Source organism: Ixodes scapularis, unplaced genomic scaffold, assembly GCF_016920785.2.
Source record: "Ixodes scapularis isolate PalLabHiFi unplaced genomic scaffold, ASM1692078v2 PGA_scaffold2__306_contigs__length_199485367, whole genome shotgun sequence".
Taxonomy (NCBI): domain Eukaryota; kingdom Metazoa; phylum Arthropoda; class Arachnida; order Ixodida; family Ixodidae; genus Ixodes; species Ixodes scapularis.
This window is the reverse complement of record NW_024609857.1, coordinates 153,393,330-153,406,861: the sequence shown is the minus strand read 5'-3', so window position 1 is coordinate 153,406,861 and position 13,532 is coordinate 153,393,330. Positions and strand designations below refer to the sequence as shown.

General features: G+C 48.5%; 1 protein-coding gene across 1 annotated transcript; it reads right to left on the bottom strand.

Moving 5' to 3' along the window:
- Nucleotides 1-542: 542 nt before the first annotated feature.
- On the bottom strand, nucleotides 543-1,725 carry LOC115310973 (the record flags this gene model as incomplete). Its single annotated transcript, XM_040211491.2, has 1 exon — nucleotides 543-1,725. A coding segment is annotated over one exon (1,014 nt), but the record flags the coding sequence as incomplete, so codon positions are not given.
- Between the last annotated feature and the right edge of the window lie 11,807 nt (nucleotides 1,726-13,532).

The following is a 13,532-nucleotide window of genomic DNA, read 5'->3' as shown; positions in this document are numbered from 1 at the left end:
TGGCCTTTTGCTTCTTCATAGGGAGACGATCGGGATATAGCCAGCTCGCCTATTCGACGAAACGGTTTTAAGCAATACAATCATGAGAAATAGAAATTGCAACAACAAAAAGAACTGATCGATATGCACAGTAAAGTTGAAACGTAGCAATGTTCTAAAACATTTTTCACATTGCCCTTTTTAAAGAAACAGGGCGAAGGTACATTCGTGTCTTGCCTGGCAGACATAAGTTCTGAGTCTTCTGACGGAATGTTTTCTTCGGGAGAGCCCGAAAATCGCACCCTACGAGCTGTAATATCTTTCACTCGCGAAGAAAATGTCCTTGATTCGTAAGGTGAAAGCTACTTTTTAACATTCAAAGCACAGAATACCCGTGACAATTTTTTTTTTTTTCATTTCTCACTTCGCACGGAGATAGGCAAAACCAATGCATTGTGAAGAATTCGTCAGCTAGCGGATACTCCGAGCTCGCCAGGTGCGCTGCGATCACTTTTCGCCCGCGATCCGCGAGAGTTGCCAGTATTGGCTTACAAGGTATTTGGTACAAGTGATAAGACGAAATGAAAAGGAATGAAAAGAACAGACACACCACCTGAGAAAAAAGAGAACGAAAAGAAAACCATCGGAGCACCACTACCGAGTGAAAAAACGAAAAATACAGAGTTGAGGAAAAATCACTCTCACCCGAAAAATGGAAAGCGCCGGGTTTCCTCACACTTTCTCCAGCAAAGACATATCCGTTTCGACGGGACGCAAGGCTGGGAGATCGGGAAGAAGGTCTTTGGTCTTTTTACGCGCACTTTGTCGTGTTGCCTTGACCGTGTCCTTGAGGGGCGCACCTGCGTTGGGCTCCGGCAGGGGAGCTTTCCCCGGAGCAGCTGTCGGCGCTGGCGGAGTGGCCTCCTTCGCTTCTTCCCGCGAAGCCGTGGGCAACGTGGGCGCGGGAATGGAAGTCGCCGCGGCAACTTTCTCCGCCGACACCGGGCCGGGCTCCCCGACCGAAGAGCTCCCGTCGGTGTCGTCTTCGTTCGGTGATTTTCCGCGAATGTCAGCCGGGGGGACGGCCGCCGAAGCGTCAACGATCTCGCGTAGAATCTGCAGATACGGAGTCGGATGTGCTTCGTTCACATCGCCTACTGCGGCCCACTCCATGTCGCCGTCGTCCAGTAGCTCTTGGCGCCGCTCGCGCAGTGGCTCGTGTCTCGTCTTGGAGGCATACGTTGGGACACAGACCGCCTCGACTTGTCCGTGGCCCCTGCAGCCGCGACACCACGGCGCCTTGCATTGCCTGCGCATATGCCACAGCTGGTAGCACCGGAGGCACATGGGGGGCCGGCCGGGCACGGAGATTAACACGGAATAGTCGGCCACGTGTCCCTGGTGCGGCAGCTCATCCCTGCGGCCCCCTTTCTTCAGGATGATCCTTACGGCCCGCGTAGATGTTTCAACTTCGTAGTCGCCGGTCGGCGACTTCCACATCTCACTGGTGATCTCTTTGACGACCCCAAACTCCGCGAAGGCGGCGTTGACCTCCCTATCTGTCACGTAGGTGGGGAGCCAGTGAACCCGCAGCACCACCTCCGTGAAGTTCGGGTCGACCACGACGCACTTCCGGCCTTTCACCTTGACGTCCTTCAACTCCTTGTGACCATTTGCTTTATACGAGTTTAGCAGAGTGCGTATAGACGTTCCGTCCGAAGTGCACTCCGGAGTGCGTATAGCTTTACTCTTGAATAAATCAGTGGGTAGAACTCAAAGCATCTAGCATTGAGGTCTATCCTTTATCCTTTGAATCAAAGCCAATCAGAGCTCGGCGTCTTTCTGACGTCACCGCAACTCCTGAGCAGAAGACAAATGACTTGCTCTCCGGATTACTTGGCGCGGCCAGCGTGCGGGTGCGCGCTTTGGAAGCCATCGGAAACTCCCGCCGCTGGATTTGAAGACCCGTGTAGGCAGACGGGCTCATACCGAGAAGCGTTCCTTCTCGGTCATGCACATGGAATTACTTCCCTTTTTGAAAGTGTATGGTCACGATGCAACCTTGAATTAATTAACACAGAGCTACGACAAATAACAGTAAACAGTAAACCGCGGGGTCTTCTGAACCTTAAATAATCATGAGTCATATCGGTCATAGTAGAGCTTGAGACAAACGACGTGCATGGCGCCGCAACCTGCGACCTTAGGTCGCGACTGGCGGCGTCCTGACGACCATGTTTCGCCTGGAAGCACTTCGTAGTTCAGGTCTTAGAGGCAACGCAGAACCTTGTACGGTCACAAGTAGCGCTTTAAGAGCTTCTCGCTAAGGCCGCGTAATCGTATCAGTGTCCAGACCCAGACAGTCTCCGGGTTGAAAATGAAAGTCACGACGGCTGAGGTTGTACCGGCTGGTGACGACACGTTGTTGGCCTTGAAATCACTGGCGGGCTAGCCGGCGCGCCTGTTCTGCTCGCCGAGTGATCACTTGAAAGTCTAGGCTCCCATCGTCAACTGGCTCATGGGGTAGCATCAAGTCGAGCATCGTCGTCATTTTTCTTCCATGCACCAGGTGAAACGGTGACGCTCCAGTGGCTTCTTGAACTGCCGTGTTAAAGCAAACGTGACGTAAAACAACACTTTGTCCCGTGGGTTATGCTCCACGTCGGCGTACATGAAAATCATGCCGGCGAGGGTTTCGTTGAGCCGCTTTGTGAGCCCGCCGGTCTTCGGGTGGTTCTCTGGAAGTCGTCGGTGGCTTGTGTGGCTGAGCTCAAGGATTTCCCATGTGAGTTAAGCAAGAAATGCTGCTCTTAGATTCGTAATCAGGACTTCAGGGGCGCCGCGACGGTGAACTATGGACTAAATAAGAAGCTTTGTGACATCCAGTGCTGTCTTGTATTGGAGGGCGTTGGTCTCGGCATATCGGGTGAGATAATTTGCCGCCACGAATATCCAACGATTTGCCTGAGTGGACTCGGAGAATGGCCCGAGTATATTAATTCCGATCTGCCGGAATGGGGCGGTCGACAGTGCGATCGGTTACAACAGTACAGCGGGCTTAGTTGGTGGTTTATGGCGTCGTTGGCATTCGTGACACGAACTTGTGCATTAGTGGAGGGTCTTCGGGAGCATGGGCCACTAGTACTTTTTTGTAGATTCGTGTCAGTTTCCTGCTGTAGCCAAGATGCTCTGCCATAGGATCGTCGTGGCACGCTTGGAAGATCCGCTGTTGGAGAGCGGCGGGGATCACAACCCTATTGAAAAAAAGACATTTCAGCCCTGGTGTGTTATGGGACCCTAGTACACCCTCAAGACTTCAAGCTTTAGCCCTTGAGACTTCAAGGCTTCAGACTTCAAGACTTTAGACTTCAAGACTTCAGACTTCATAGCTTCATAGCTTCAGACTTCATGACTTCAGACGTCAGACTTCAGACTTTAGCCCTTCGGCCTAACCCCTTAGCAAACTCATCTTAGAAATACAGCTTTCCGGAAAATCACGACAAATCAAAATGTATGCAAAGCGTTTACTCAAACTCTCGCGCAATCAGCTGCCGACAAGTGATCAGACAAAATGAAAAAAAAAAGATTTGTTTGTCGCAAAAAAATATATCTCGAGGTACTCACAATGCCTCTGGGTAAATTCCTGAGACGTAAGGAAATTCAACTAATAAAACCGAACAGATGCACCGCTCGGAGTGGAACTCAATGCCGATCTCGAGGGCCAAAAACACAAGGAGCGCTTCAAGGGGTGGGCGCGATGCTACACGGACACTACGCTGACAAGTTCGTCGACCACGACGCACGCACAGTAACAGCCGCAGCACGGTGTTGACAGACTTCGGGGCACGCGCAGCGGAGCGCCATTCGTTTGCACGCTCGGCGAAAGCCGAGCTGGCAGCGCTTCGCCTGGCACTGTCCTTGGCTGAAGCAAAGAGTGCGCCCGCCCGCCTGGTAATCCTGAGCGACTCGAAGGTGGCACTGACCCAGCTCGCCAACCTTTAGCGTGCACCACCGCTCACCGGAGAGTTGGCTAACGCGGCGATCATATTGCAGCGCCAAGAATGGAGAAATGTCTTCCAGTGGCTGCCGGCCCACTGCGGCATTCGAGGTTATGAGGATGTTGATCGCTTGGCGGCTCCGTCCCAGGGCGACGACGCTTGTCCGACCTTCAGCGTGGATGCGTGGATGACTCCTGGTGAATAGGGCTATCCGTGCGAAGCACCCAGATATCGAAAACTGCCCCATGCCACCCAGACTCCCGAAGAACCTGCTGAAAAAATTCGCCGCAGGAATGCACAGACTTCATTCATACAAACAAAAGAGCGCCTTGACACGAGCTCACCGAGCGCCAACAGCCAACAGGAACAAAGACTTGCCCGCCAACCGGCCGAACTACGGCTGTTTCCACCGGCGGCAAATTGACCAATCCGGACGCGGGGACGTCATGGTAACTCTAACTTCAAGGCGCCCCTCCCAGTCGCGCGCTGGTAAGACCAGACTACTTTGCTTTCGGGGCACTCCACATGCCGAATGCTGTGGTGTGCGTGGTCGGAAACCCCCTCTCTCAAAGATAAGGAGAGATCTTCATAGTGCGGGTGTGTCGCCGGGATTCGCTTCGGCAGCCCGAAGACACGTTTGGAAGCCGCAATCTTATGCCGGCAGCTTCTCAATAAATAGAATTTTCAACGCTCCGTTTCTGAAGCAACAATCACGCACCGGTGGGCCTTGAATTCGTAAATATTGAAACGCCGTATACACGCAGACGCTCCTAGGCAATGTAAGTAAACATAAACAATACTTATAAGTGCGTCGTCTGTCTGTCGCATATGTCACACATTTCGGACCGGCTTCGCTTACTTAGTTGGGCTGGCGGCTGGGCCGTCCGGTGGCCAACTCGCACCGCCAAATTCTTGGGGCGAGATCGTTGGATAAAGCTAGCTCGATATGCTCCTATCTGTTCTCAATGGGCAGCAATATATGGGTATCGTTTGCACTCAATGAGTCTCGATCAAAGCAATAGTTGCTTGCAAGTGCGTCTACACCAACGAGGTAGAGGGGCTTAGAGTGATAAACCGGAAGTTCGGAAGTGGCACCCCCCCGGTTGCCGCCATGTTTTACGCAAATGTGACCACTCGTCACGGGACCTCACAAGAGCCGTGACGTCGCAGGTAAGATGGCAGAGCCCAGAGCTGGCGGATGCGAGTTTGTTCGGTGCGCGGCAGCCGTGATGTGCAGCGGCTTTCCGACGATTTCGGGCTTTTTCGTGCTCGCTGACGCAGGCATAATGTGAAAATATGAAGGGATGAGACTTTATACCCTTTTTGCGCAAGATCGCTCTGGATCATCTGGATATTAACAACTGTGAGACAGCATCAGCCGTATCGCCGTACCGGTGCTCGGATTCGTGATCTGTTCGAGGATCCATATAACTTTGAGTGGCTTTAGCATAAAATTTTCGCATTCTCTTAGCTTTGTTTGAACGTTGGAATGTCTGAGAATCGACGCGAAAGGTATACGTCGCGTTAGGGTCTAGGAGAAGTTGTTTCAGGCCTGCGTCACCGAATAACCATAGCAGCATTTAGCGAGGAAGCTCCTGCGATCTTGTGCTAATCGACGATTCTACATTTGATCGCTTTTCTTCCTTCTTTGGTGAGTGCGAAGTGCACACGCATTTTCAGCTACGAGGATGACGTTTTATTGAGTGTGGGGATGAATAAATCGTTGGAGGCACCAGCTTCAAAGTTATTCGACTTGCAATAAGAACAACTGTTTTTCTGTATGCATAGATTAACATCACATTTTTCTCTTTCGTAGGATTTGTTGCAGCAATACTTTTTTTCATCAAGAGTGCATTGTATTAGTCGGTCAATTATTTACTTGTTCTAATTACCTGGATAAGATTATTTATATTTGTGTTTATCCTTTGCCTAAAGAACAGTTTTGTCAAAAAATGTTGACCGTTCCTTTCGGTCTCTTCAATAGCCTTTTTTGAAAAGTGTGGGTTGCCTATACTTCGTATCATTGTAACCTGGAAAAGGGCGACCGCCACAGCTCCCTCGAGCCAATCGGAGAGACAGAGCGAAGGTGTGTGACAAATCTGTGCAGACGAGCACTCTGAATGACATGTTGTCATGTGCCTCTCTCCAACGTGCATATTGGCTCACCGAGACTGTAGCCTTTGCTGTTTGCCAAATTGTGATGAAACGAATTACAGTGGCTACTACTCTAATGACCCCAGGCTTTCATACATTGGTCATTTGTTCGACAAGAATGTTATGTCCGCCATCACTGTGAACTCGGCTCAGCGCTTATTGGACTCGAATGCTGCATAGCATTCGACATGAACTGAGCCCATTTGTGTGCTTTACGCCGAAAAAAATGGTAACAGTTGTGTTGCTTGATGGGGTTCTGCAAAGGGTCTATTGTGTCATACATAAAGGAAGTGTCCTGCTATATAACAATGCATCAACACATACGATTAAAATATATGCTCAGAGGTGTGTTCAGGAGAAGTGGAAGGGTCAGAGATGCGAGTGTCCTGAAAAGGACCTGCGCGTTTGGTTAGCACAATTCATGGTGTATAAACTCTCAATGCGTAAAGGCAAGTGGAAATAGGTTTATCTCGTTAGTGTATTAAATATGTTTATTTCCACTGGATTACATAATTATTGATTCTTAGTTAATGGTTTCAGAACGGTTTCTTTCTGCGACAGTCTCTTGTCAGGCGTTCAGTCGTAATACCTGTGGACCTTGTTGTGGGATGACGCTCCTGGCACGTCGGTGTTCAGTTTGGTCGAGTAGCAACTTTGACTGAGTGATATCGTCTTGTAATCATACGTCATGTACGCCCACTGACATCTCATGCACTGAAGCTGCAGGGCTGGCTTCTAATCCGCAAAATTTTCTTGGTAGTTTTCTGCATCAATGCAGCAAGCTCGGGCATGTATTGGTTATGTGGCTGTGCCTTTTGCTATACCGTTGACTTGATAGCTGGCGACAATGTTTGTTTGATATCCAAGCCATTTCACTTCCATTTTACAATGGAGATTTATTCTGCATCCCACGACCACTGCAACTTGTGCAAGTCTTGTGTGGCAAAGTGAAGTCTCGTGATGCTTGCAGTCCACTTTTGAGAGCAACGAACCATTCAATTTCTTAAGGTCACTGAGCGGCATTCTCCCTCAAAGTTGGAAATTGTGTGCTTCGTGGCGTGGACACAGATAATTAGTGTCAGCAAATTATTAGGTATTGTCCTTGGACGACAACCGACACCAGATCAACTCTCCTTGCATTGCCGCACACCTGCCTTGCCGTGCTTACCTCCCGTCCAGATGAAGTAGATCACGAGCTTCGGGGTAATGTCGGCACCAGGGACAAAGACCGCCGAAGATAATCCTCAATCTTCTCCGGTCGCTCGTCGAGACGTGGTTGAGGGTCGTTCGGCACGAACCCTTGCAGGCCAATTCATTGGTACGGGCACCTCCAGTAGACATGGTCGGCCTCATGCAGTGGTAGCAGAGTGGTTTTCGGTCGGCCATTCACAGTACCTCCGTTTTCCTCGGTGTACATTGTTCAGCGCAGACCTACACTGGTTCTTCCCGATGTCGGGAATGCTTTGGCGTTGGGGTGTCTCGTTGAATTGACATTGAATAGTAACAGGTAGCCGGTGGTTTTCGTTGTGACTCGTTTTGTCAGATGCCGCTTCGCTCGAAGTCTCCAGTTGAAATGCCTGTCTAACTTCTTCTGAAACAATCTCGCCGATCAAAATAAAAGCCGGACAACTGATGGCAGGAACTAACTTCCTTGTCTCCTCCCGGACACCGTTGTAAATGATGTCAGGGATGTCTGGGGGGCTGGCGTCAAAGTTGCAGCTGGACGACTCGAGTGTCGCAACGCTGGGGAGTTGTTGATAGTGACATGCTCGGGCCTGCAGTGTACATTCAATGTTGGAAGCTTCATTGATATGAACCCTTCGACTGTTGTCGTGGGGTTGCGGACAAGGGTGCTGAAGGTGTTGTCTCTCACATGAGGAACGTGGGATTCTTAGCTTCTTGTCTTCTGTAGCATCAGGGTTGGCGTGGGTGCTCGATCAGAAGCAAAACATCCTCCACGAAGGTGGTGACGCTTTCACTGGGGCCGTGTCCTTTACAGAATCAGGAATTCGGCTCTCTCTCGTCAATGTTGACTGATAAACATGCACTTCAGCTCGATCTTGCAAACTTCCCAAGACGTTAAGGAGGATTCGTGGTTCTCAAACCAGTGCCTTGCAGTTTCTTCCACGAGAAGTATAGGTTCTGCAGGAGCTGGTTGTTCATCTACCCGCTAAGGCGGGCGACACGGTCATATTGTTCAATCCAGCCCTCGACGTCTTATGCACATTGCGTGAAAGGGCATCAGAGTGCGAGGAGCGACGGGCATGCAAACGATGGTGGGAGCGGACGTGGTTTGCTGCTACAGGTTTGTCAGTGTTGGCTTAGTCAGCTTCGTTTTTTTCTGGCAAAAGACCTAATTCCGGTGGTTTTTGCTGGTAGCAGCGACTGGCTTGGATTTCAAGTTCTTCGTCGTGTATTTCCGAGTTTTGTCCTTGTGGTACTCGCTCGGTCTTGCGGTTTTTCTGCCGGACTCGGGATAGGACTTGGTTCACGGCTCGCCGGGGGTTTAAGACTCGGAATAATGTGCCACCCGTGTCTTGCTATCGGGCAACTCGGCTGAGGAGCCGCCAGGGTACACACAGAGTGAAGGGCTATGGGTAAAGTGCCCAGCACCTCCACCAGAACATTCAATGACAGCTGAGCAAGGCCTGGAACTTTCCAGAATAGTAAATATTGATAGAAAATGGGACTGGAGCAAGCATCCGTGACAATATAATAAAACAGGCAAAAAAGAGTCTATCCTGATCACTAAAGAAGCTGCACTGCATGCTTTAATGGCATTCTGTCCGAATAAATCCTCTCCTTCGCGGTCTGGCATCTGCCGTGAACGAGCTGAACTGAAATCGATGTGAGACCACTTTTCTGGTAATGAGCCGCTGCAGACTGCCGCCGCAAAGCGGCGTGAATTGGTGGACTGGGTAGGAAACGCGCCCGATGAAATGTCCGTACAGCTTGCAATTCGCGTAACGAGTGTTAATGAAACTTTGGTGTCGACGAAACGTGCGACAGACCAGCAGAATCAATACCAACTGCAACACCTGTGCTTCGTGAAGGTGCACGTCTACGCCAGAACAATTTAGTAGGCAGCACAGCATCACCTAAAGCATGGCACAGGAACTACCAGCTTGAAGGCAGCTCTTCGGCGCCCCACACCTGTGCTCCGTGAAAGTGCACGTCTACGCCGGAACAATTTGGGAAGCAGCACAGATCATTTAGCACGGCGCGGGAACTACAAGTGGCAAGGCAGCTCTCCGGTGTACCGTACAACCAAAGTGAGCCTTCGGGCATTTGAACGAAGCGGCACCACGATTGCACACTGCCAAGCACGACTCACGCAATTTCCATCGCTAAACTGTGTTTCCAAATATATTGCACACGCTTTACTGCAGATCTCGAAGGTTCCGATGGTCAACGAAAGCACAGAAACGTCGCCTTAAATTTTATCCCAGCGGTATCCGAATCAATCCGAGGTCCGAGCAACGCAAGGCAGATTGTCTCTTCCGTGGCAATATCCCCCTCGATCACCAGCGAAATGCACACCGTTCCTCCGTATTTTCACGTTATACCTGCGTCAAACACAACGCTGAACTCCGAACTCGCTTTCCACCGGCCTCATATGACGGTTTCCGCGTCTGAAATCAACTCTGCCAGACGAACGACAACCAACAAAGCATCCAACAAGCTTCGGCCCAGCTGGGGCCAGCCGTTGCACGGGCGCTGACATCTTTCCTGTGACGTCACGTCTTTGGTTTGGTCATGTGACGAGTGGTCAAATTTGTGTACAATGGCAGCCGCCTTATGGGGGTCACTTTCGAGTGCAGACCGGAACCCCGGTTTATCGCTCTAAGCCCCTCTACCTCGCTGGTCTACACAATGAACCAATATAAAGAGCGACACAATAGGTTAACGCGCTCGCGTCACCAAGCGGGCTTCCGATGAACACAGCACGTTTACGCATTGCCGACTTCGGATGAATTCTGCGAGGTCCTGCTGATAATGTCTGGTGGGTTTTACAGACCCACCAGACCCTGAAAGGCCACAGAGACGTTTTATAATGACCCTGAAGGAACGCATACCTTTCAGAAAGATATCTCGATGGGCCCCAGAGACCTACTAGAGGAGCCTGGTGAGCAGATCAGACATTTCAGGATATCTTAAAAAGCCCCTCAGGCCTTCATAGGAAATCCTAGTGGGCCTCACAGACATTTTTTCAATAGAGAAGGAGCCAGGTTGAATTCGTGTCCCTGAAGTTTTGTTTGTAAAGCACGCCTTGTTGGACGGCGAAGTTCTCCAGGGCTCGTGAGAAGGCACAGGTAACTCTACTTCATAGTGTTTCCAGATGAGCGATCAGTGGACGCAGCTCAAAGTCGTCTCAATGGAGTGCCGCCAAATCGTCGGCTTCAACTGCCCTGATGATGCATTCTCGTCGTCGTCGTCGTCATCGTCGCCGGCGGGAGCTGACTCGACTGGGTCGCATAAGAGACAGTTCGCGTCCCTGTGATTGTAGCTGAAATTGTACCGGGTGTCACAGATAGCGGCCAGGCTCTTTATATCGACCGCAAGAATCAATGTCTGAACCAATCGCGCTATGATTTTGTGCAGCATTGCCCACAGGTGGCGCATTTTTTTTTTTTTTATAAAATCGGGAAAGTGCAAATTTACCTGAGAACAATGTAAGAAAAAAAAGGCTTAACTCCTATGGAAACGTGGCGGAGGCACCAGTCTTCAAACAATTGGGCATCTTATTGTTTGAAGACCGGTGGCTTCTTTGCGTTTCCATAGGAGTAAAGCCTTTTTTTTTTTTTTTTTACTTTTTTCCTCGGGTAAGTTTACTCGTTGCAAATCGTATAGAAGAAATGCACCACCTGCGGGCAACACTCCACAAAATGGTAGCGCAATAGATTAAGAAACCGGTTTTCGCGGTCAACTTAAAGAGCCTGGCCGCTTTATCAGACACCGGGTACACCACTAACAAGTAGAATTCTGAACGTCGCAAACCTCTTCGGGCAGGGCGTCCTGGCGGATCCTTCAGGTTCCATTATCGGTCTGCTCCGTTTCTATCTGTCCGATGGCAACAAGACAGGATCAGTTTCGGTTTCTTTTTCACCAAGCCCTTTGTTGTGGGGCGCGTTTACAGCAATATGTGGTGTAATTGGGCGTTTTATAAATTGATACAATAAAATAAACCGCGAAAGATAAATATAAATACAAAATAAATATCTACAGTGTTATGTAATATAAATGTTTGAAAATTAAAAAGAAAAAGAAAAAGCTAGGTGCGAGCAGAACATTGCATCGCCATCGACAACTCCTGCCACTCCCGAGTCCCTCGTAGTCAAAACTAGGGATGTCGCGAATCTGCCCAGGTTCGCCCTACTGAAAATTCTAATTTGTATGAGAAATATCTGTGTCCAATAAACACATATGAATCATACAGGATATACAAGAACATATAAGAACCATATTAGAACCAAGAAAGAACTTTATAAGAACTATACAAGATATACAAGAACATACAAGCAACATATAAGAAACTTGGAAGAAGTTTCTTATGTTTATTATATTGTTCTTATATATCTTATATAGTTCTTATATGTTCTTATATATCTTGTATGATTCATATGTGTTTATTGGGCAAAAGAAATTTCTCATAGAAATCACTTTTTTCACTAGGGCGAGTTCGCCTAAGTTTGACTTTTTCGAACTTTCAACGTGATGTTTCGACAAAGGTTCGACTGAAGTTCTACTTTTGTGCGCGTACGCGAAAATAAATAATAAAAAAGCTAGTTGACTCACCTGGCGGAGGAAAACTGCAATATTTGTTTGGTTTATTGGCATCACCGGTTGACATTAATTACTATGAAAGCGTTAAAAGCGCATATTTACGCTTTTATGTGGTGTAAATATAGGCGCTTGAGGCCGTTAAATAATCTGTTCTATATTTGAATATACCCACGCTGTTATTTGATGTTCGTTGCAGTTGCGATCAGTGGATTTCTCTTTGCAAGTGGACTGACCGTAATGAATTGTTTTTGCTTTTGGGGCGACGAAACGGGGCTCGCAAAGCTCGAGGACGTCGCGGAGCCTAGACTTTTCCATTGCGTCGCCTACTTTCGTAAACTCCGAGTCCGCTAGAGGCACCACTGTTATGTTCACCGTCGCTTCTATGGGTTTTTGGGGGATTTTCCAGTATTGGCGAAGCTATATCGTATTTGCTGAAATGGTATCAAAATCAAAAATAAATAAACACCAAGACCGTTCTCATGCCAGGGGAAGAAGAACACGATGCAATGCGATGGAAAAAGGCAGAGCCTAGTCGGCGTTGTCTTGATGTTTGTTTTTTCCCATAATGGGCATGGCACGTTTTTCGAGTGGTTGTAGTAACCGATCATTCACAAAATCGTGTTTTATTTTTTTGTTTATGGTCCTCATCAAGATATTTTCTATATAGTTGAAGTTGTTATCTTTATGCTTCTTAAATGCCGGCTCACATAGCTCAATTTTCAGTAATATGTTCCTATTTAAAAAAAGTAAGCTGTAATTAAGGCAATTTGTGGCCAATGAATGTAGCGAAATTACACCACAAATTACTGCTAAAAAACGTAATATAACAATAAACATTTACTTTTAAAACGCAGTCGATTACAAATAATCCGTTTATTTTAACGGGTTGCTTCTTAAGTCTGATCTCGCCCCGGAAGAATTTGTAATGTCCACTCGCTAAGTGCCGTCCGATTTACTGCTGCTGCTGCTGTTTCGTGGAGGTTCGTGGTTATGTTGCTCCCGCAGCTCCTTCAGTACAGCGGCTCGAGCAACAATGACGACGAGGATTGCTTGTATCTCCGGCATGAATCCGACAGCATTTTCAGACCTCCCTATTCCATTGAAGAGGCTAGTGGGCTATTGTGATGCACGTGGATCATTGACAGGAATCTTTCACATTATGATTAGCTTCGCTCGTGCGTTGAATACGTGTTGTTAGCGTCGCGATTGCGAAACAATATGCGTTGAGTTCCGGGACAGCGGGCAAGGAATTTCAGCCCATACAAAATGGTCTATGGTCGGCTATAGAAAATCCTTTGTATGGCCGGCAATGGAAAATAGGCCCAATTAGCTATAGCCGCTGCTATGGTTGTCTATAGCTTTCCCTATGGTCTCCCCTATGGTTGTCTATAGCTTTTTCAATGGAAATTTGGCTATCGAATTTTGTATGGTTTAATCTATAGGTCTCTTTAGAAAAGGTGCTATAGCCGCCTATGGCTTTTCGTTTGGTTCCTTTGGCCGTCTATAGCTTCTTGTAAGGTCTTCTGTAGAGATCTCTATGGCTTATTTTATGGATCTCTTTAGACACCGTGCTGTAGATGCCTGCGGGTTTTCCTAAGGTTTCTTTAGCCGCCTATT